Source organism: Syngnathus acus, chromosome 21 (genome assembly GCF_901709675.1).
Source record: "Syngnathus acus chromosome 21, fSynAcu1.2, whole genome shotgun sequence".
In the NCBI taxonomy this organism is placed as follows: domain Eukaryota; kingdom Metazoa; phylum Chordata; class Actinopteri; order Syngnathiformes; family Syngnathidae; genus Syngnathus; species Syngnathus acus.
Window position 1 is genome coordinate 9664230 of NC_051105.1, and position 22522 is coordinate 9686751.

At 44.7% G+C, this 22522-nt stretch overlaps 4 protein-coding genes across 5 annotated transcripts in view; 1 reads left to right on the top strand and 3 right to left on the bottom strand.

Moving 5' to 3' along the window:
- Nucleotides 1-387: 387 nt before the first annotated feature.
- On the bottom strand, nt 388-3902 carry akap17a (A kinase (PRKA) anchor protein 17A). 2 transcript variants are annotated; one of them, XM_037240437.1, is made up of 7 exons: nt 3713-3902; nt 3096-3443; nt 2788-3006; nt 2457-2669; nt 1914-2062; nt 1595-1835; nt 388-1513 (listed from the first exon to the last, which is right to left on the bottom strand). In XM_037240437.1, the coding sequence occupies exons 2-7, from the start codon at nt 3435-3437 to the stop codon at nt 674-676; spliced, it is 2004 nt and encodes a 667-aa protein (XP_037096332.1). In that variant the 5' UTR covers nt 3438-3443; nt 3713-3902; the 3' UTR covers nt 388-673. The 2 variants fall into 2 exon arrangements, with proteins under 2 accessions (XP_037096332.1, XP_037096333.1); XM_037240438.1 differs by lacking the exon at nt 3713-3902 and having other exon boundaries at nt 3096-3213; nt 3279-3377.
- Nucleotides 3903-4991: 1089 nt separating this feature from the next.
- Nucleotides 4992-8456, bottom strand: sowahca (sosondowah ankyrin repeat domain family Ca). Its single transcript, XM_037240458.1, has 4 exons — nt 7974-8456; nt 7098-7438; nt 6649-7038; nt 4992-6548 (listed from the first exon to the last, which is right to left on the bottom strand). Exons 1-4 carry the CDS (start codon nt 8299-8301, stop codon nt 6084-6086), a joined length of 1524 nt encoding a protein of 507 aa, XP_037096353.1. The 5' UTR covers nt 8302-8456; the 3' UTR covers nt 4992-6083.
- Nucleotides 8457-8912: 456 nt separating this feature from the next.
- On the top strand, nt 8913-13163 carry sept10 (septin 10). The gene is made up of 10 exons (XM_037240467.1): nt 8913-9082; nt 9585-9699; nt 9782-9977; nt 10040-10226; nt 10933-11094; nt 11172-11268; nt 11343-11511; nt 11583-11715; nt 11806-11984; nt 12262-13163. Exons 1-10 carry the CDS (start codon nt 9053-9055, stop codon nt 12275-12277), a joined length of 1284 nt encoding a protein of 427 aa, XP_037096362.1. The 5' UTR covers nt 8913-9052; the 3' UTR covers nt 12278-13163.
- Nucleotides 13164-13945: 782 nt separating this feature from the next.
- Nucleotides 13946-22522, bottom strand: part of LOC119115651 (E3 ubiquitin-protein ligase SH3RF3-like) — a 42074-nt gene continuing 33497 nt past the window's right edge. The window contains exons 7-10 of the mRNA XM_037240427.1: nt 20668-20933; nt 19036-19361; nt 16286-16647; nt 13946-16210 (exon numbers count right to left, since the gene is read on the bottom strand). Coding sequence (XP_037096322.1) covers nt 16042-16210; nt 16286-16647; nt 19036-19361; nt 20668-20933 — 1123 coding nt within the window. The 3' untranslated portion in view covers nt 13946-16041. The remainder of the gene's footprint in view (nt 16211-16285; nt 16648-19035; nt 19362-20667; nt 20934-22522) is intronic.

Genomic DNA, 22522 nt, shown 5'->3' on the forward strand with positions numbered 1-22522 from the left:
AAGCCAAAGTCGAGACTTCTTACATTCCTGTTGTTCTGGGAACGGTGCTGCTTGCTTAATCAGATTTAGAGCATAGTCACAAGTCGGTCATAGTAACAAGAGAACTTTTAATAAGAAAATCTTTAAAAAAAGAAATGAAATGCCGAAGGAATTAAAGATGTGTTCAAATCGTTTTATCCTGAGTTTTCATGGGCTGCTTCAAAAGAGAAACCTGGAGAACATTCAGAAAGCTGACATGTTTTCAAGTGGTCAGTTCACATTTGGAGAGGAGCAGCAAAGTGGTCACAACTTCCGAAACACACTCGGTGGATTTGTCAAATATTGCCTGTTTGATATATTTTTGTCAAATGTTACAAATGTCCTATGAGGTTGCCAGTTTTTTTTTTGGGGGGGGGGAGGGAATTGGTAATATCACCTTAAACTGGGAATTGAACCTGTACTAACCGTTGCAATTCAAAAAGCTAATTAAGCTAATTTCTTCTACTGTTCATAGTCGGTTTGATTTCTTGTCCTGATGCTACGTCAGTGAATGCGGAATGGATTAGTAACTTGTGAGTGCGAACGACATACACGCTTCTCGTTCACGTCTGAAACAAACACTGCCTTCATTTGAGTCAAAAGCAAAAAAAAAAAAAAAAGCGCAACTGGTTGAAATGTGAGAAGAGGCGCGCGTTCATCTTCTGGAGTGACTCCTGTCCCGACTGTAGCTGCGCCTCCTGTACTCTCGAGTGTAGCGACTCCTGCCACGGCTGCTGCTCCTGGAGTCGCCTTTGCTGTATCGCCGCTGGTGACGGTGCTTGTGGCTCTTTCCCCTACTGTAGCTCCTCCCACTGCTGCTCCTGCTCCTGTCCCGGCTGGAGCTTGTACTTCTGCTACAGTGGCTGTGGCTGCGCCTCCTATTGCGCCGCGGGGTGTGGCTCCTCCTGTGGCGGCTGGAGGTCCTACGGTGGCTGCCGCTCCGGCTCCTCCTCCTGCTGGAGTGCCGCTTCCTGGAGCTGCGCTCACGGTCCTTGCTGTACCTGCTCCTCACCTCCTCTTTCTTCTTCTCCTGCTTCGTCTTCTTCACATCCTCAGCCGCCTTCCTCTCCTTTGTCCCTCTACTTTTTTCTGACATTTCCGCAGGTTTGGATACTTGTTTGTCTTTACGCTCTTCTGCCTTTACTCCGTTCACCTGACCCGGGATTTGCAGGGACACGTTCTCCTTGCCAGGATGCGGGGCCTCCTCGCTCCTTGCGGCGCTACCCTGCTCCTGCGCGTCAGGAGGTCTTGTGGGCTCGCTGCTCTTCTTGAACATGTTAGAGAGCAACTTCTCCCTCAGCTCCTTCTCCCGCCGTTGGAGGTCCAAGGCCCGTTCTTTCTCCAGCTCCACCTTGAGGAGCTCCTCCTGCTGCTTGCGCCGGCAGGCTTCCTGCTCCTGGCGACGGATCCGCTCCTCCTCCTGTTGAGCCTTCTCCCGCTTTTCCTGCTCCTCACGTTCGGCGCGCTCTTTATCCAACTGCCTCTGCTTGGCCGCCTTTGAGGGAAGAGAAGCAATTTGCAAGGTTAAGAATAGAAAGACACTTTAGCGTTCAATCTAGTGTTCTTCAAGCGGTACCTTGGCTCTGGCCAGCAGCTCAGCGATGAGTCGGATGGATTCCAGATTGCGCTGAGCCAGGAGAAGCCTCCTTTCCTCCATGGCGATCTTCATCTGAAGCTTCTTTTGCTCCTCCTCCTGCTGCTTCCTCACCTTCTTGATGTTCCTCCTTTCCTCTCTCTCCTGCAGCTTCTGCTCACGCTTGCGTTGCTTCTCCTCCTTCTTGCGCTCCCGCTCCTCTTCTTCCTGCTCCTTCTGTTTCCTGGAGAAGAGCACGTTTGGGCTGGGTCAATATCTGCTGAATGAGCATTACATACGAACAGGAGGGGGGTTGTCATACCGCTCCAGCTCTTTACGTCGCTCTTCTTCTTCTTTCTCCCGCCGCTTCTGCTCCTCTCGCTGCTTTTCTAACTCTTGCAGCTTCAGCCTCTCCAGATTTCGCTTCTTCACAGCTGACTCGCCGAGATGCTTGGTGGTGTCAAATGTCACCTGGAGAGATTTCATTCGTTGAGAATTCAAATTTCCAAGCAAAACAAAATGGACTGTGTTTGACCACTTTATCAGTAAACAAATGCAATTTGGGATTATCGCCACTCTTGTCTCTAAATACAGATTTGTGCAACAGATCTTTAATACTCGTTTTAATTAAACCCTCCCAACACAAGCAACATGAGCAGCTTTCATTCTCATTACATTAAAAGGTCTTAAAGGAGCCCGGTGACTCTAAGATGAAACCAGCTCAATGCTTGTGGCCTCCCACACGGCTCACGTAAGAGATCGAAATGACTTGCAGTATAAATATTACTAATAGGCGCACGCTGGTCAATCAGTTCAGGATTAGGAGCAGTCTGTAATCTTTTCAAAAGAAGGGGATTAAGCGTACCTTGATGTTGCAGGCCACTGCCTTGCCATCATCTCCTTTCAGCATCAGCTTCATGCCGCGTAGCGTATCCATGGCCTTGGTGAAGCCGTCATACTCGTGATACTGCACGTAAGCTTCAAAGTTCAGATGGCCCCCGAAACTAAAAGTATTAAAGTTCTTGTCCAGCATCTCCTCCCTGTACGGGTCCAGCATTGGGATGTCCACGTTTCGCACCTGAACCAACAAATTGTTTGTTTTCATCGTTATTGAGGACATCGCAAAATAAAATGTTTAACTTTCACAGGATCATGCATAGTGGAAATAAAATTTAGACAGTACTAAAACAGTGTACCTTGCCAAAGGCCTCAAAGACAGCAATGAGAACCTCCTCACATGGCCGATCTGGCAACCCGCTTTGTTTCTGGCTGAACCAGCGGCAGGGAAGCCCTTCCAGATGAATCGTGTCGGGTCGCTCACCCGGTAGAGTCTCATTCATGTCTTTGGCGTCACGAAAGAACGAGTCCCAGTCATGCCTTGTTGGGAAGTCCACTTTGTTTTCCACGGCACGAACCTTGAGAAAAAAAGTTTGAATCATCAAACTGTTTGGACTGATAGAGTAAGACGGGGACTTTTGTTTTCCAAAACAAAAGCCAAGCTCACCTTCAAAACATCAGTAAATCCACTAAGTTTGATGCTCTTCCCATCCAGGCGGCTCAATAGACTCTTAACAACAGTTTTGTTCTCCACTTCTCCCTCAAAACGAATGAAGTCCATGGTGCTTTTAGAGACCCGCAGGGTTGAAAACTGGTCGGGCACCACCATCGCCTTAACTCTCTCCATTACCTCCCAGTTGGAGATGCTCTTTCCCGGCAGCTTGAGCTGAGGAAGCGTGACGCTGATGGTCATTTTAGCAATGGGCTTCAAGTACATGTTGTGCTCAGCCGAGAGGCACACCGCCTCGGTGGTGTCATGGACGATGGTGGTCATTGTGGCAGCCAGCATGAAAACCTGCAGGAGGTTTGAGAAGACTATTATTGTTAGAAAACGCAAAATAATGTTAAAAACCAAGCATCAAGCACTTGATAGGCCATGCCACTTTGGATATCAATTTAAGATGTTTTAAGGTCGGAAATGTTACTTCCAATTTATGGTTTAATTTTGAAGCAATTATTTTAAACCCGTAGTAAAATCGGCTACGTGCCGTCTGCGGGGTATCTAGTAAATGTGGGTTACAAGCTACCCTGGTTAGCATAGATAATTCATTGAGTCTCACTTACCTTGAAACCCGTCCGTGTAATACGTACGGAGCTCTGAAAACTTCTCTTATGACGACAAATTCAAACTGGGGCACATCTGGTAACCTCGAGGTAAAATACAATGAAATGATTTTGAGGGCAACAAACGACCCGCAGTAGCAAATGAACACGGGCTAAGCAACTTCCGCGTCATGTCAACTTTGACCCAAGAACGAACCAACGAGTACTCATGCAACACTACGTCGTTACAACAACAGCGCCACCAAATGGAATTCTGAGTATTACGTTTTTATTATTTTAAAGGAAATAAATAATAAAAACGCAGATAAAAATCAATTTTACGATAAAACCATCAAATATAGAATTAAATTGTGATTAATCTCATATTATTATTTTTTTATTATTGTTAGCAGATTTTTGTCTGTCGCTTTATGTACTTGTGGTTGACAGGTGGTCCACTCAAGTGGAGTCAGATAGCCCCCAGCTTCTTGTCACCCTCAACAGGTATACAAAATGGATGGTGAACTAAGCTCTTTTTTTTTTTGAGGGGGGGCAGATCACATATTGACTGTCCCAAAATTTATGACCACGTACACAATTTTAATGGTTTTGTCTGTATTTTGCAATTGTAGTATTATGCAGTATTGCACTTGAGCTGGAAGTACCAATTCTTTCTAGCTCCATCAACATGACTCACTGGACTGAATATGGTACTTGGGGACAGAATTTGAGCTAAATTGAATATGGATTAATCCAATGAGAGAGCCCCAATGGCCACCATTGCCTGAAAGGATGGCAGGGAAATTTACATAACAGGCATTACTCCATTCGCAGTGTATGTAGGTCAGTAGCTGCAGTCAGACAGCCGCTCTCTCTCTTGCATGCGCTTTCACCCAATAAGCAGTCATACAAAAGCGGCCTAAAGCAACTCTAAACCCAGAGTGATACTTAGTATTGCAGTGATCTCCCAAATTAATTTAGATGAGAAGATGGGAGAGAATATAGCAATGTATGTCCATAACAGATGTCAGGCCACACAGCTAAAGGACACAACATACGAGTTAGCATATTTAAAGCCCTGGAGAACATGACACACACATAATAAATGTGAGCAGGTGCGCAATGATGCTTATACAAAATTGAAAGCAGTGTTAACACAGTCAGCTGTGGCTATTGTGCAATTGCCGGACATTAGATCATCAATTATTCAGCATCACCAGACAAGCGCAGACTGTTGTCAGCTGCAGCAGCGAATGTTAACTAATCTTGGGACTTGAGTTCATCATTAAACACAAAGCAATTTGATATTGATGCTTTATTTCACATTTAAGGATGGGATAGATAGACACAAATTGGCTTTTACCCAATAGTAACTTCATAGTTTTTAGGTAAACATAGTACACTTGTAGAACAGATTTTTACTTGACAACAACATAAGGCCATATGCGTACTACAAAATACAAAAAGAATATTGTGGCAGTTATGTGGTTTAAATGTAATTATCAGGTCATTTTAATAAAGGCTCATGTACAACAGACAAGACTTCAACAAATCACATTATAATTCTAAACTCTATCCACATTTGACAAACAGCTAACAATTCCGTTTGTACATGCAAATCTACACCAGGTTGAAATCAAATGCATTCCAGAGTATTGAATGTGACCGCGCTTGTTTGATTGCATATTTTTGAATGTGTGCTACGTTGGTTGTCAAAGGTCCCTTAACTCACCGTGTCATATTTACTGGCATTTATTCAGCAGGTGTCAAAAGAGGCACAACATGAAACAAGTGGCAAAATGTGTCACCGTTTCCAATCATGCTTGAGTTTTAGGTGTACTTGAATTGATAGAAAAAACAGCTCAACAATTAATTAGAAGATTTGAGGAAGAAAGCTGTATTGCCTCTAGAAAATATAAAACAGTCTGGACATACAACAGAGTAGTGTTTAAATTATTGTGCTGAAAATCTTGAAAGTGGCAAGTGCAAATGTATCAGAGCATAGAAGTACTGTAAAACAACTGTCAATAATTAGAAAAAAATATCTGTGAAAAAAACTTTGTGCAGCTATATTGTGTACCAAAACACCATTTTTGACTTAGTGATCTTCCACCAATGTGAAATTACAAACTTCCCTTCTCTCCCTCCCATTAAAAAAAACACATTTAATGACGCATTCACTGTCTGTCTAAAAATAAATAAATTAGATAATGTGTAGCAAAAAAAGGTACCTAAATAAGTTAGTTAAGGATTGAACAAAAGGAATAAAAATCAACTTCATTTCTTGGAAAAAAAAAATATTTATGACTTTAAAACTTTTAAAAGATATAAGAAAGATATTATAAAATTATAAAAATCCATGAATGGAACTCTTAATAAATAATTAGCTGCTTCATCCAAACAGGCTGGAGAGCGGCCGTGTTCGCTGAGGGGTGCTGGGAAGCTCCTCTCCTTTTCCGACTTCGCCCGCGTCCCGAAAGGAGGCGCTGTGTATAATCTGCGCCCTGTGTCGCCCCCGATGCAGCCGAGCGTTTAGTCGGCCCAGGGACGACTTCCTCAACATGCCCCCCTTGGTCCTGCCATTCCCGAGCGCCTCTTCGGAGGCCCCCGATGACTGGTTGAGTAGGCGCAGCGGGTTCAGGTTTCCCTGAAGCACTTTGGGAAACCTCCAGCCACGTGTTACACCGCCACCTACCGCCGCGTGCTCGTTGTCGGACTCAGCCCTCGGTGGGGGGTCTACTCCTTGGTCCCGCAGGTCTGCAGGCAATGGTGCAGGAAGGTACTGGATGGCTCGCCTGCCGCTGTAATCCCTCACCTCGGGGTCCGCCTCCCAGTCGGACATCAGCACGCGCATCACCTGACCGTCCAGAACGAGCATGCATTTAGACTGCTTCAAGAAATAATAATAATAAAACTCGACACACATTTTTATTATCACACGATAAGTTGCAGCTTACCTGAATGTGTCCATGTATAGCTGCCAGGTGGAGTGGCGTGTATCCGGCACCGGACCTCACATTGACGTTCACGTGGACGCCGTTGTCCTTGGCGAAATTCAGCAGCTGGGAGAGCAGCTCGGCCTTGCCCTGCTTGGCAGCCCAGTGAAGGCACGTGAAGCCCGTGACAAAGTCTTTCTTGGCTACCAGGCCGGCCTCCACAGCCAGGAGAGGGTGAAGGCTCTCCCACAGGCAGTCCGAGGCACACAGCATCCACTCGTGCTCCATCGGGTCCAGCGCCACCGAGGTGCAGTCCTCGTCGGTGGCCGAGGAGAGGAGAGACGCCGAGTCGCCGTCGCTCCTCATGGAGTCTCGAAGGCGCGGACCTCGATTTATGAGAGATCGGCGAACCTGTGCAGGGGATTTTTTTTTAGATTACCAAGCACACCACACCTTCATCGTAGGCTCACCTGAGGAGAACAATTCATCATCAGCTCAATGAAGTTCCTGCGGCTCCCTTTGGGTGTGTTGAAATCAAGAGTGTACTCCAGGCCTTCCACCGTGTTGTCCTCAGACAGGCAGCTGGTCAGCAACGCCCGTTGGGACCCTTTGGACACCCTGCGGGCCGCTCGGACTTGATGATGGCTTTGGGAGCTGGCGGGATGGTCTTGATCCGGCACCCCGATCACCGGAGCCGACTCGCGTCTTCTCCTCTCTCTAAGCTTGACCTCGCCGGTTCCAGGAATAGTATTGGACTGAGCGGGCTCAGACTGCTTGACATCCATACTGCAGGATGGTGGACGAGAAACTCCTATGAGAACATAGAAATTTTTTTTTTTTTACGTCATTTGGAGGGAATGTGAACATCACAAAGAAGATTGGGGCCACACATAATTTACTTTGTTGCCAAAGTTTGGACACCCACGCACTAACTCTCAAGACTCCTATTCCAGGCAGTTTTGCTTACCAAATTTACTTCCTATATTTAAAAACAATGCACAAATAATGCTTGTACATTTTTTTTTATAATGCTTAGAAATACAAACAAAACAAATATTAACTTTGATCGCTGTGCATTTTTAGACTTCAGCCGAACAGGACAGAAACAAATAAACGGGAAAGCAATAAAACGCTAGCATTAAGCTTTCAGGGGGTGGGAAAAAAAGACCAGATGGGCTCTGGGGAGTAAACCCTACTTGCACGTTGTGCTGGATAATAAAACCAGCAATTAAAGGCTATTAAACACAAACGTATAAATCTATGTGTTTATTTCCAAACAAACAAAAAGAAACGGTGACGTTGTTAGTAGACCACAGCCGAGCCAATGCAGTTTGAGCAAGACTCACCTGCTTGCTGTTTGTTGTCAGAGTCGCCACTGACGAGATTGTTGTTGCTTGGTGTTTGGTGCACGTTACCGTCTCTATCCAAGCGCGTTACAGAGCGCGCGCTACAATCCTCATTCAAACGCACATATTGCACTCCGCTTTCCACTTCCACGACACCGAGAGTGCCCACGGCGCGCCTCAAAGCCTCCTCGCCATTCAACGGGTCACTTCCAGTACCCCACCTCGCCGCGAAGTGATCGATCAGCTCCATCTGTTGGACTCGCCCTCCTCGCTCCATTAGGAACTCCTGCACGGCTTCAACCGTGCACGGGGACGCCATCATTATCATTATCTCACCAAATCAATTAATTACACGGCAGCAAAACGTTTGGAAATTAGTCCGTCGTCATTTTGCGGTCGTTGACAGTCGATGACAGCATCTTCACTGGGCCTCCTCCTTTCCTCCATCATTGGCTGATCAGTTTCAAGACATGACCGCCAGGGGACGCACACCACTATTAACCCCTCTCGTCATCGTGTTACATTACAGTGCTCCACGTAAATTCCAAAATTACAGGAAATTTTAACCTCATGCTGTCGAACCTGAGTGAAGCGATTTTATGTATGACATTTTATTTTTACTATAAATTCACATAATGTGAACGCATTAGAACTACATGAAACATACTTCAATTGCCGGTTTTGTTGGTCTATTGGGTAGACAAATTTACCACACTTTAAATACAGTGAAAGCGGCACATTTTAGGACTGTACCAATATGAAAAGAAAGGGGATTCTTGTAAGAATGGGGTTGCTAAAGCAATATATCGAACATATTAATCTTCTTAATTTTTATTTAGGAAAATTTGTATGATTCAAATTGAAAATGTAAAGTGTACCTCCTGTTATATGATATTTTAAGTAGATTCACAGAGACCAGTTGCCACATAAGCCTGTCTTCTTTTACTTGGTCCAGTCTGTCCGTGGTGAGACGGTCCCATTCAGGAGGATTCTTTAGGGGGGGGAAAAATCGGACTTTTAATAAGTTTGATTGTATTCTGTCTCGCATCTGCGGGAAATCCTACATTTAATCGAAAACTATGGCTTCTTCCGATGTTGCTCCGCAACTGGTTTGTATTGATCTCTGTTATATCGCTCTTCTAACAATCCTAGTCGAGCAGGGAGTGTCTGAGGCTACAATGAAGTTAGCCAGCCTCTCAACTAGCACAACTTTTCTCTTTGACAAATGAAGGAACGCTCCCGTTGAATCACAACGTAACTTAACAACAAAAATCAAAATACGTGCATGTAATTCATGTATTACGTGTTCACGCCAAGATTAACCAATAAAATGGTTTACCGGAGGGGCGTTAGCTGGCTGAAAGAAGCAAACACGTCATCCAACTGGCTGAGTGACTGCTGTGAATTTTGGGAGACGTTGGTATTCAATTGCACTGTGCCAAGAAAACTTCAAATATTTAATGATCGCCCCCAACAATATAGTCAGAATACACATTGGTACTGTAGTAGATTATTACATTGTTATTATATAGTAACAGACGTTTCAATCTGAATGCATGGTATTGTGTAAGATTATAACGAAATGACTAAAACATGTGTTGTGATATTTAGAATAAGGGAGTGCGGCCTCTCTCCCTGGCAGGCCACGTGGGTTTTGATAGCCTCCCAGACCAGTTGGTCAACAAGTCCACCGATCAGGGGTTCTGCTTCAACATCCTCTGCATCGGTATGCTGTCAAATCAAAACAAAGCACTACGATTAATATTATTGAGGTTTTGGTTGTCAGTAGATTTTCTTTGTGTCTTCAGGTGAAACCGGTATCGGCAAGTCCACCCTGATGGACACTCTGTTCAGCACCAACTTTGAAAACTTTGAGTCGTCCCACTTTGAGCCTCAGGTGAAGCTGCGGGCTCAAACCTACGACCTGCAAGAGAGTAACGTGCGACTGCGCCTCACCGTGGTCAACACGGTGGGATTCGGAGACCAAATGAATAAACAAGAGAGGTCAGTGCGAGCGAGCGTGGGATTTGTGTGCAGCCATCGCTAACTGACCATCTGTCTTGTAGCTATCAGCCGGTGGTGGATTACATCGACAGGCAGTTTGAGAGTTACCTGCAGGAAGAGCTGAAAATCAGGCGCTCGCTTTTCAACTATCACGACTCGCGGGTGCACGCCTGTTTGTACTTCATCTCCCCCTCGGGACACTCTCTCAAGTCCCTGGATCTGGTCACCATGAAGAAACTGGATAGCAAGGTAGGAAGGCAGTACCTGATTGTATAAAATAAGCAATGCTGGTTTTAGTGTTTCATTAGTTCGACACTAATGCGGCAGCAGAGATGCTTTGATCAACAAATTGAATTGCTGCCCTCCAAACCGCATTCAAATCATGAGGTGGTGAAAGAGTCGCAAATAATGACTACGGCGGTGCTAGCAACCTTTCCCATGCTCTCTTGTGTGTCACTGTCGGGAAGTGCCAGCAAGCCGCGATTTGCGTGTGAAAAGAGTCACACACACACCAGAAAGCGGTGGAATGTCACCACACACGCTCACACACACACACTCGAGTTGTCCTTTTGTGTCACTGTACAGACAGACAGGCGGAGAAAGAGACATTTGTGTTTTTCTGTGCTCTGCCATCACTTGAGTGTTTTGTTTGTGTGTCTGACCCTGAAGCTCGAGCAGAAAAAACATTCTTGTTGACAAAATCACACGGTCAGGAATGTGGGGTGGCTCGGACAGCAGAGTGAGCTGCTGATCCACAAATAACATCGGGAGACATTTTTTATGTGCTTGCATGCTTGGCCAAGTTTCCTCTCTTATTGAGTCTGCCTCTTTAACGGAATATTAAGCAACTTCTGACACTCAAGTGTTGACCTCAGTACCGCATCAATGAAGTTACTTGAACGGTACCAAAAAAGACACACTATGTTAAGTTTTGTTCTGCAACGTCATCGTTCAGGTCAACATCATCCCCGTCATCGCCAAAGCGGACACAATCAGCAAGAGCGAGCTGCACAAGTTCAAGATCAAGATCATGAGCGAGCTGGTGAGCAACGGCGTCCAGATCTATCAGTTCCCCCTGGACGACGAGGCCGTTGCCAAGGTCAACACGGCCATGAACGTAAGCGTCCTCCTCTTCGCCGGTGTCCACGCAAGCTCTGCGGTTCGTTTCTGTAATTTGTCTTTTCTGTCCTTTAGGGCCATCTGCCTTTTGCCGTGGTGGGCAGCACGGAAGAAGTGGCCGTGGGCAACAAGATGGTGAAGGCTCGTCAGTACCCCTGGGGGATTGTCCAAGGTCGGTTTGTGGATGAGCGACATTGGGCATGATGAAGTGTCTGACATTGTCTGCTCTCCATCCCATAATACCAGTGGAGAACGAGAGCCACTGCGACTTTGTGAAGCTCCGTGAGATGCTGATTTGCGTCAACATGGAGGACCTGAGGGAGCAGACGCACACGCGCCACTACGAGCTGTACAGACGCTGCAAGCTGGAGGAGATGGGCTTCAAGGACACCGACCCCGAGTGCAAGCCCGTCAGGTGACCGCCGTCACAGCTGGGTGCGGGGGTTCCTAATAAATCGACGGATGTCTTAACACCTGCTCGTGCAGTCTGCAGCAGACCTACGAGGCCAAGCGTCAGGAGTTCCTGGTGGAGCTGCAGAGGAGAGAGGATGAGATGAGGCAGATGTTTGTGCAGAGGGTCAAGGAGAAGGAGGCGGAGCTTAAGGATGCAGAGAGAGAGGTTAGAGACAGTCATCCTTGAATGAGAAAACAAATCCATTGAGAAGGGATATTTTTCACCATCCACCTGTTTTCCCTTTTCACCTTTTAGTTGCAGAGCCGCTTTGAGCAGCTGAAGCGGCTCCACGCCGAGGAGAAGTCGGCATTGGAGGAGAAACGGCGCATGCTGGAGGAAGACCAGAGCTCCTTCGGCAAGAGACGTGCCGCCGCTCAGCTGCTGCAGGCCCAAAGCTTCACCGCCAACGGCAAGAAGGATAAAGACCGCAAGAAGTAAGGAAAACTTACTTTCCCCCTTTTTTTTCCATTTACTTTTTTGGTGGCCTCTGAAATTCCACAGTATGCCACAAGAGGGCAGCAGAAATCCGGTTTTAGTAACTGAGATTTCTGTGCATGTCTCCAAATCGTGTTCAAGCTGAAAACCCTTATTGACTTCTTTTTCCCAAATCCACACTTGCTCAAATGATTCAATTTAATTTTTTTTCATGAGACGTATTTCTGCATAACTGATTTTCACCACACATTTCATTTCTTTCCTCCTCCCAACCAGTTCTGGGTTCATGTGAAGAAATCGGGATTTGAAATCCAGTCTGACCAACATCATTCCCAAAATCCTTTGTGGCCAGTCTTGAACACTAATCCGAAGTCTCCCATCAGCATCAGCACCACCGCCAGCAACACACAAGTGTGTTTTATGTGCCAAAGTTAAGACAATACGTTTTGCTTTTTTCCTTTGAAATAATGTGTGTTTTTTTTGTTTTTTTTTTGTACGTATTCTCTATGATACCTTCTTTGTTGTTTTTAAGCTTGCTGTGGTTTTAGAGGCTTGCTTGTTTATGTGTTGGGGTTAATAATGGACCTATAATGATTTTAATGGTACATTCATGTCTCTGATCTTGTAATCTGGTCACCAGCAAAATGGATGCTGAGAACAAAGCAGCATCTTTATTTATTTGTATGGACACCTTTGATCATTCAGTTTCATTCATACTTAAAAATGTATCTGCGTCATTCTTTGATTTGGATAATTTATTATCAACCCTTTGAGAGTGTTTGTGAAAGCAAGCAAGGCCTCAACAAGTTTTAACTTACAACAAAGTTGTGTTTACTTATCTTTGAGTTGGTTACAGCATATTTACATACACTAAACTAGACAGAATGTTTTGTTTCGCTTGCTTTCTCGTTTCTGCTGACACGTGCGCAACAACGCTGAGTCATCGGAAAAAAACGAGACGCAAGATAAGAGGCAACAATATCGTACTTTGATGCACTCGTGTCTGGGACGAAACGTCGTGACACTTTACACTCCACATGTTCCACGTGCCTTATGTGTGTCCAGCCTTCAGTAGGATAAACAAAAACACGCAGCAAAACACACCAATGCCTAACGGGGTGAACCTTTTTATATTTGTACTACACTCATATTTATGAAATAAACAGTGTTACTCAGGAGGCTTGTTCTTTATTTTTCTCTCTGTCTGTTTTAGTTTCGACACTGTATTATTGTTCGGCTGTACAGAAGAAGCATTTGGGAATTTTAGTCTGGTTTACTTTGTTACGCAATACTTAAATCTTGCACTTAAATACTCCATATATAGATTAAAATAAAACGAATACAAATTTAATTAAAAATGAACAAACTCATTAAAACTAATGAAATAAAACCTGACAAAAAATATAAAAAATCAGTATGACAGACACGAATCCTACAGACAGTGTGATGCAATCGAAACATTCAATTGAAGGATGGATGCAGCTTTGCTTTATAAGACCAGTTAAGACTGCCGCGCTTTTAAAAAAGATGCAGGAGGAGACACATCCTCCCCGCCGTGTCTCACCGGGTATGGCGTCAAGTGTGAGGATGAGGATGGATTGCCCGCAGGAGGCCACAGCATCTCTCCGAAGGAGGCACCTTCACCTCCCAGTGTGGGGTAAAGCTCTTGGCTGGGAGCGGGTGTCGCGGGCGTTCCCATGCGTGGCTTCCCACAAAACTTTCTTAAAAGATCTTAAAAGAAAATCGTACACGCAGGCCTTTTCTGCTCGTCACTCTAAATGCTAATGAGGCTTGGAAATGGGCCTGGAAGTTAATGGGGGAGGAGAAAGGAGAAGGAGACTGAGGGGAAAGAGCAAGTTTATCTTTATTGAATATCCGTCAGGTCAACCCGGCTTGTCTTTGACTGCGGGCTCAGCGGACGTAGCATTAGGCACACCGACTCCAAATAAGAAAGACATTATTTTTTTTTAAATCAAAGGCATTTATTGCGAAAAATGCACTTGACATGAAAAAAAAAACAAATCAACCACGGGTCATCAGTACAAGACGATGCATCATGATCACATGGTAGTGCGCGCTGAGTACGGCCAGCGCAGAGCATGACTTCAATGGCACCAAAGGCCTATAAATATTCTGCACAATATAGAATTAGATAGACATTTTTTCTTTTTTTTTGAAAGAGACCTGACTCAGTCCTGATAAGCGTCCACGGCGCCTTTTTTTTTTCCCTCCATGTGCTACATACCGAGGCCTCCCCTGAAATACACTCATTCTCTCACACAAACACACACAATCGTCTCCCATCGAGAAATGATTTCACACTCTGTGCTTTATTTCCACATGTTGACATTGTTTGGGGAAATTTATGAATCCATCCCCTCTTCAACTTTGACCTTAATCTACTTTGCAGTTGCACCAGATGCACGGGATTACCCACAATGCACCTCTCTCACCATCGAGAGCTTGCAATTTTTTCAACAATTTGACATGCTTGGAAAAGTAAAAACATTTTGTTTTTGCGATATGAGTGTTCAAATTGGTGCAATATTTTTTTTTATATCTTCTGCAACAATTTCATGGGGGGGGGGGCATGTTCAGCCAATCAATAAGCGTCAACTAGGGCCGCAATTGAAAATTTGCCTCGCTCACACTTTCCACTCGCATCCCTTTGAGGATATTTATGCACATTTCGATTTTGACTGTTTGCTGTGAGTGGAAGCTCAACCCAAGAAGTCACAAACATACACACACTCACACACACACCCTCAAGTTTGGCTGTGCTTCTATCTCGGGGGGGAAAAGGTAGATAGTGTGACAGATGTAAACTAGCTTGGACCGACTCTCAGGACGTAAAAATTCATAAAGCAGACTGTACACTCACTGAAGCAAACCTTGTACAAAAATATCAACAAGTTCCAAGTTGCTGTCAAAGATTTGGCAGTTGGAGAATGAAAAGCTTCTGTTCACCCCTTTGGAGTTTTTGCGACTCCTCGTCAACGACTTGACTTTTTTTCACATGGCTGTGCTGCTCTTTAAACTGTTTTTTTATTTTGTTGAGAAAAAAAAAAGCTGCTTTGAAGCTAGATATTTGTTACGGCTGATGATGGTAATCACATGGAGTGCAGTTCGGCTGTCGGAAATGTCACCAAGTGCAATCTTATCTCTTGCTTTCGTCGAACACACAAAAAAAACGATTTCAACAATACAAATGAATCATCCCAAGAGTTTGTATATCTTTTTTTTACATTCATCAAGCCATTTTTCCCTCACATGAAGCCACTGTGTGCATGGGGAAAACATTAAATAGAACAATAGCAAGATTTCAGATTCAATAAATATTAAAAAAATCAATGCTGAAATTACTTGTTGCACCTTTGTAGTTTTTTTTTTTTTCATACAAACAAATCCAGTGACAGATCACAGCTTGGGACAACACAAATATCAATCTGAACATTAAGAAAAAGAAAAAATTAAGAGAGTCAAACAATGCTACACGCATTTATATATGTAGCGATTAATCGATAAATCGACAAGTAATTGATTATCAAAGTAATCCAACTATTTGTAAATTGATTAATCGTTCAGCCACTTGGTTGAATTTTAATTCATCAACGAATATCGAGTTTAAAAAAAGTAAAATGTGCTTATTGCCACAAACACAATGAACCTGGTTTGGATCTTTGCAAAGAAAGAACGCACCAGAGAGGAGGTCTGAGGTCGCAGTTTGAAGCTTGTGCTGGTGGACGACACCTGGGAAGCTTTTCTTTGTGTGCTCTTCGAGTGTGTGCGAGCGTTTATCTGTGTGCGGATCTTCAGTAGTCACAGAGGACGGGAAAGTGTGGCCTCCCTTTTTCCTGTGCTGCTGGATCGAGAAGGACTTTTGAAGATGTCTTGTGCTACTGTCTTTTGTTTTGATTCTGAAAAAAAGAAAATCCACAGGGAGAATTTTACCGCTGACACTTGAATTTCTGTGATTTTTTTTTTTTGAAGGTTAACAGCTCCTTAAGGCAGATTGGAAAGCCCAATATCAAGCCAAGTGATTTTGTGTGTCTTTTTTTAAAAGCTCTCCACAAAGCTTCCAGGAAACAGGCCGGTCTGTCCCGTCCTTTGCAGGGTGCCTTTGTACCAGCCGTCGTCTCGTTTTTTGTGGACGAACACCACGTCTCCTTCCCGAAGCTCGATCTCCGCCTCGCTCTGGGGCGGGTAAGAAACTACCACTCGGTACCTGGCCGACACATGAAGATGAGAATCAAGTCAGCTGCTAGAAGTAATTTTCTACATCAGTGGTTCTGAAACCCACCTTTCCCTGGACAGGGGCTTGGGTTCAGGTCGGAGTACCATGAGAATGCTGCTGGCTCGCGTCGGAGGGGGCGACATTGGAAAGTTTGTATCCAAGGAGCCCGATTTTCTGTGCAGAGGTTCCAACCCCACGGCCCCGGCCATGTCGATCTCGACGGGGCAGGAGCCGGCCCGCCCCTGAGAGACCATAGGACACGATCCGGAGCGGGCGTGGTGGTGATGGTGGGGGTGGTGAGGGTGGTGGATAAGGTCAGTGGACGACGAGGGATCGTGGGTGGGTGGGGAGGTAGGAGGTGAGCGTGGTTTCTTTTTGGCCGCCGCCCCTGACAGGAGCTTCAACAAACCTCCAGCTTTTCTTTCCTTCTGATGGGAGGAAGTCAGGGAGGAGCAAGAGAGCAGATATGATTACTTTTTTTCTATAATTAATTATTTTCGTCATATATTCATCAGTAAAAATAATAGATTTAAAAAATAAAATTCAGCACGGTATGTGTGTCATCACCTGTTTTTTTGCAATGGACTAGTCAATGATTTTTGTCACAAACTTGCTGTTCTTCTACAAACCGCACGGTGGCGGTATACACCCATTGACGCTAATGTCAAAGCAGCATGTAGCATTTATCATTTACACAAAATATAATTTTACACTTGAAACTCAGTCTCACGGAGGCAGAGTTTGATTTATCCATCCATAAGGTCATGTGACAAATCGTAGTAGAAGTAACCTGCGAGAATCCGCCGCTGAGGATGCCAGCCCATCCTGCCCGCCCATCAACCTAAATTACTGAACCATTTGCTCACCCACGCGCAACACTCTCAGGATGCGTTTACAGTAACCTATCCCAAAAGATGAATACAAACGGCTCAAGGTAACCGCTTGAATGTTTCTTCAAGTACGGAAGACGAGCAAAACACTTAAAACACGGAAACCATTGGGTCATTTTCGTCGAAGGCCATTTTGGGGTCATTATGACTGCAGAGACATAAATACACGATTGCCTCATCATGTGTTTACAAAGACGCTAGAAATACTTATGTGTTGAAATAAGACGGCAATGAAGATAGATTGGAAAACTATTGTGGCCTTAGGAATAAAAAAAGATTGGAAAAAAGTGAAGACTGCACTTTTTGTCAATAGTATTTTGAAAGAAACATTAAGTAGAGACACATGATTTGCTTTAGTGGTCCGCCGCTGGTCATAATTGGGGAAAATACACTTACTGCTTTTAATAAAAAGTTTTCTTCTGGCTTCCTGATGTTCATATGTGTTTTGTGTGCCTGTTTATCGTCTGCCAGACATGATCAGATGCGCTTCATCATTTCCCGTAGATTCAGTTAGACTGGAGCAGTCAGCCTCTGCTGCGTCATGGCCAGATTGGCCGCTCAGAGCAACAAAAGGTATCAAGTGTGATGATGAGGTACAGCGTGATAATGTGATTTGGAACAGGAGGTGGCAATCCAATTGTTGTGGAATAAAACGTGCCATGCCCCAACAAATCTGAAGCTACACCAGCAGCTGACACATTGAACCTAAGACTTAGTTGATAAGCTTCTAACAAACGAGAGACGGCCCAGCTCAATTGGACGAACACATAAATAGAATAAAAATCAAATCTCTAGCCGTGACAGGAGAGGATTCATTAATATCTGAGCCTCGTAAAAAAACAAGAGCGGTCTTTGAGTGGGATGGTGTAAACAAGCCTGCTGTTCCACTATGGCGGAGCTGTTTGTCAGCTCGCCATGTAGTTAGATGAGCTGTCCAACGCAGCCAAGCCAGCAGCAAAAACAAAAGGAACCGAGACAGATGCGAAGCTTTGCTCCGCCATCATTCAACGCGAGCATGTCCCGATTTGACACCCCCCCCCCCCGGGTTTCCGTGCGGCAGACGAGGCGGCATCCGAGACGGAGTTCAATATGAGTGCCATAAGGTGCTTTTACTGAAGCAGGTCCAACAATCTTCATTTCCAATGCGTTCTTAAAGCATAAATGATTCAATAATGAGCTGTGATACGTTCCACTGCTTTTGCTGGAGGGCTACAGCGTGGGCCAATTGAGAAACTATTACATTTGCAGAACGCTCTACTTAACAAGCAACTTCTTTTATTTTTGTACGTAAGCTGGCAAAGGTTGTTTTTAAGTTTGGCTTGTTTGAACAATACGGCTGCCTTGTTGAGGTGAAATACATCTAGCCATCATTTATTGAGCTTGAAATGGACACCGGGAGGTAAATACAAACAAGCATTGACACTCGTAAATTAGAAACATACACACACGGTACAGTGAGGCCTGACAATGACCCAAAACACACAACACATCCAACCAGCCAAACCCAAGGAACGGAATTGAGCTCTTTTTCAGGTATAGCGTCCAATCAGTGCAGTTGATGGCACACCTAAAATCAATTTACTAATTTGGACGCTTTTTCCAGCACTGATTGGACGGCCAACACATATCACAAAAAAAAAGACAATTACCGTATTGGCCCGAGTATAAGACGACCCTGATTATAAAACGACTCCCTCTTTTTCAAGACTCAAGTTTGAAAAAAGACTTTTTGAACACCAAATTAATTTTTATACAGAAAATAATTGCAATTACGCTTTGGCCTGGGGAGTTAAGCTCAGCATTCATTTTAAAGACATCTAACCCCCACTTTTTCAGTCTTATTTCAATGCAAAAAAAACACCGTCTTATATTCGGGCCAATACGGTAATGGCCAAAAGATATCATGAGGGAAACAAAAACACTCACCTTCTCAGTTTTGGGGGCGAGAGCGCACTGCGTGGGTGCGTGAGAGGGGCCCGGGGATGGCGGCTGCAGGGGGCTTGCCGATTCCCCATTGAGTAGCACTGCAGACACGTTGGGCGGCGTGAGGCAGGACAAAGGAGACGACAGGGGCAGGTGCGGCCGTGAAGCGGGAGACGACAGGGGCGAAGGCCCCAAACTGGAGCCTGGAGACGTCATGGAGAGGGGACGACCTGATTGGCCGGTGCAACGTGAAGGGGAGGAGCTCTGAGAGCGTAGAGAAGATATCGCTACGACGGGGCGCTCCGGACTTCCAGCGGGAGAACTATGAACTAAGACACAAATATATTTTCTGAATTAATCTAAGCGAGAGGACCTTTTACTGACAGCAGGTAGCCATTAGTCCTCATTAATTTTGGAAGGGAACATTTATCTCCGTATTTCACTTCTTTATAGACACTCAGAAATAACACGCTTCATAAAACCAGGGTTCCAAAGTTATTAGCACGATCGTCTCGCGGCAATATTGACAGTACGTTCTTCATATTTTTCAACACTTCAAGGCGAATTTGACACTAAACACAGTAGGCAACTTTTTGGAGAGAAATGAATAATGGGGACAAAAAAATGGGCAACATGTTCCCAGGCAGTAAGCAGCTGTTTTAAAACTAATCTCACAGACCAGGAAAAAAAAAAAACTCACAACACGCATGCGGTTTCCAGCCACCTGCTGCATAACACTGCCAAAGTGGCTTGCTGCTGCTTTGTGATGTAGTCCAGATGTGTGTGCGAATGTGTGTGTGTGTCTGTGTGTGTCTGTGTGTGTGTGCGTGTGTGTGGATGACACAGCCAGAGACCGAGAGAAAAAGCGAGAGGCAAAAGGCTCTGTCATTACGCCTACATCGAACACAAAAACAAAGTGATGTCATTCGGCAGTGCGTTTCTTTGTGCGGCCTAGTCTCACAGTGTCAAGCAGTGCTGCGTGTGAGTGTGTGTGTGTTAACACAACACTCCCACACCTGCTCCACATCATCCTCACAAGCCATGCAGACCTGCCAAGGTTCATTTACTAGCTACCAACTTTGCCCTCCAGCGCCAACGTTTCTATTTTAAAACAGTTTTTGGGTTACCTTAGGCTCACAGTACTTGGCAAAAGTCGATGTTTGTATTTTAAGATCGGAAGTAGCATAAGAAGATAATTTGTGCATGAAACACACTAAATCGTCCCCTGTTGTCATCATTCATTTGAACAAAAATGTTTTCCGGCCGATCGTGACACGGGGCCACGTAATTGCGTAAAGGTGATGGCAATTGTGTTAGCAATCAAGCGAGTGCTGATTAGACAGGGCTCAGCGGGCAGACAAGCTACTCCGCTAGAAACAACTTAAGATGCGCAGCGGGGTGCAAATTGCACATATTATATGATGTCATGACACTGATGGTAGTTTATGTTGCTTTAATGACAGCTCAGAAAATCGTCGCAGCGAAGAACCTGTCATACACGAACCTCCGCTCGACTGCTTTCGTTTCACTTCGGAATGTGATTGTAACGTCTGTGAAAGTTGCATAAATATAGTGTTTGGTCCGTGGCAAGATTTGAAATGAGTATTGATTGAAAATATGTCGAGTCGTGCTTACCCAGCTGCATTGAAGTGCGTGTCTGGTTGACTGAATGCTGACTGGAGCGCAGGCAGTTTTTCAACTGCGCCGCCGCGCTCTGCGGCGATGAGGCGGGACTGACGCAGTTGACTAGCGGCGTGGAGGGACGGGACGAAGAAGGCCCCGGGGATCCTGGAGAAGAAGGGTCCGAGATTTTACCGCTGACCTGACTGCAACCACCACTTCCTCCGTTTCCTGGACTGGACAAACATGAGCCCTTTGTGGCGCCAACTCCAAATGTGGCCCTTTAAAAGAGAAAAAAGAGAGATTGGGAAAGATTAGAAACTCTAATTCTGAGGGCACCTCCAACAAATTGTAAAAATATATATATATATATATATATGACTCTCTACAGCATAGGTGTCAAACTCAAGGCCCGGGGGCCAGATACGTCCCACCACATCATTTTAAGCGGCCCGCGAAATTTGCATCAACTTTGTGTCTTTACTGAAATTACAAATTGTCTTCACTTTTAAAAAATATAAATATTCCTAGCAATTATTATTAACATTCATCTTTTTTAAAATATTTTAAAAAATTTTACTACTGCAATTTTCGGACTATAAGCCGCACTGGACTATAAGCCGCACCAGCTAAAACTCGTGATTCCGGGTTCAAAATTTGCGAAAAAAGTCGTGACTTATAGTCCGAAATTTACTGTAGTCTCTGATTTCAAAACTAGTCTACCATTTTTCAGCTAAAAAACGCTTTCTGTAGATCACATAAATGACGTGGCTCGTGTTTCCGAATAATAAACGGCAACCCGGCGAGCTGAACTGCACTGACTGCACCATCCGCTCTCTTATTGCTGCCCATTGACTTCCAGTCACATCCAAGAGTTATGAGCTTGCGCCAGTTTGATCTTGTGTGCCAAACAATTTGAGTTTTAAAGCATCTATAAAGGGGACACTTGCAGGGAGGATATTTCAGATGGACGTCACTTAAGCTTCTCGTACACAGCCGGTCGCCATCGGGGATATTGCACTCCATGCTCGTGTAAGTGGGATAGCTGGGAGAGCTCCCACAAAAATATCTCACACGGGGGTGACATTAAGCTGATATTGTAAAGTTATGTATGAAGCCGCAAGGCACGGAGGCGGATGGATTTTTTAACGTGTGCTGTTACATAATCTTTGAACAAAACAGACTTCACAGACACTTGAGGAATGGTTTGATGGTAAACATTTGCTGTGATTGTTTCCGTCACGCTCGGCTAATGGCTTGGATAAAGCCACTCACTATTTCAAACGTGACGCTCTATATTTCAGATTAAACGTAAGCTTGTTGTTAATCGTTTGAAAAATATCGGCGGTCGATTAAATGAGCCCAGGTGTGTGTGGGTGTCATCTTATTGTCATCGTAATGAGCATCCTGGCAGTTTCCTAAGTACGGAGGAGGGCAGCTCGAAAAAGAGCGAGTGCTCTTGAGCAAATAAACGCAAATTGTCTCATTTGATTTTACCCTCCCCACCTCTTGCGTACCTCTGGTCTCATCACTCTCTCTTTGCCTCTTTTTCACCTTTACCACCCCCACCCCTCCCTCGTACGCTTTCATCATCTTCCTCACTCCTTTCATGCCTCATTTTCTTTCCACCGTTCCAGAAGTCTTCATTATCTTTTCTCTGGCTTGTTTGTGTTTGTATTATTCCTCCGCTGCTCAGCTTTTGTTTCTCCCTCGTTCGCAGTCTTTCACCGCATGGCGGGGTAAGAATGCAGATTAGCCGAGCGGCTGCATGAAATACGGACCTCCTCAAAGGCATGACGGCGGCTATAAAAATGAACAAATATACAAGTGTGACCTCAGCACTCTTACCTTTTAATCTCATGCGGTTTTA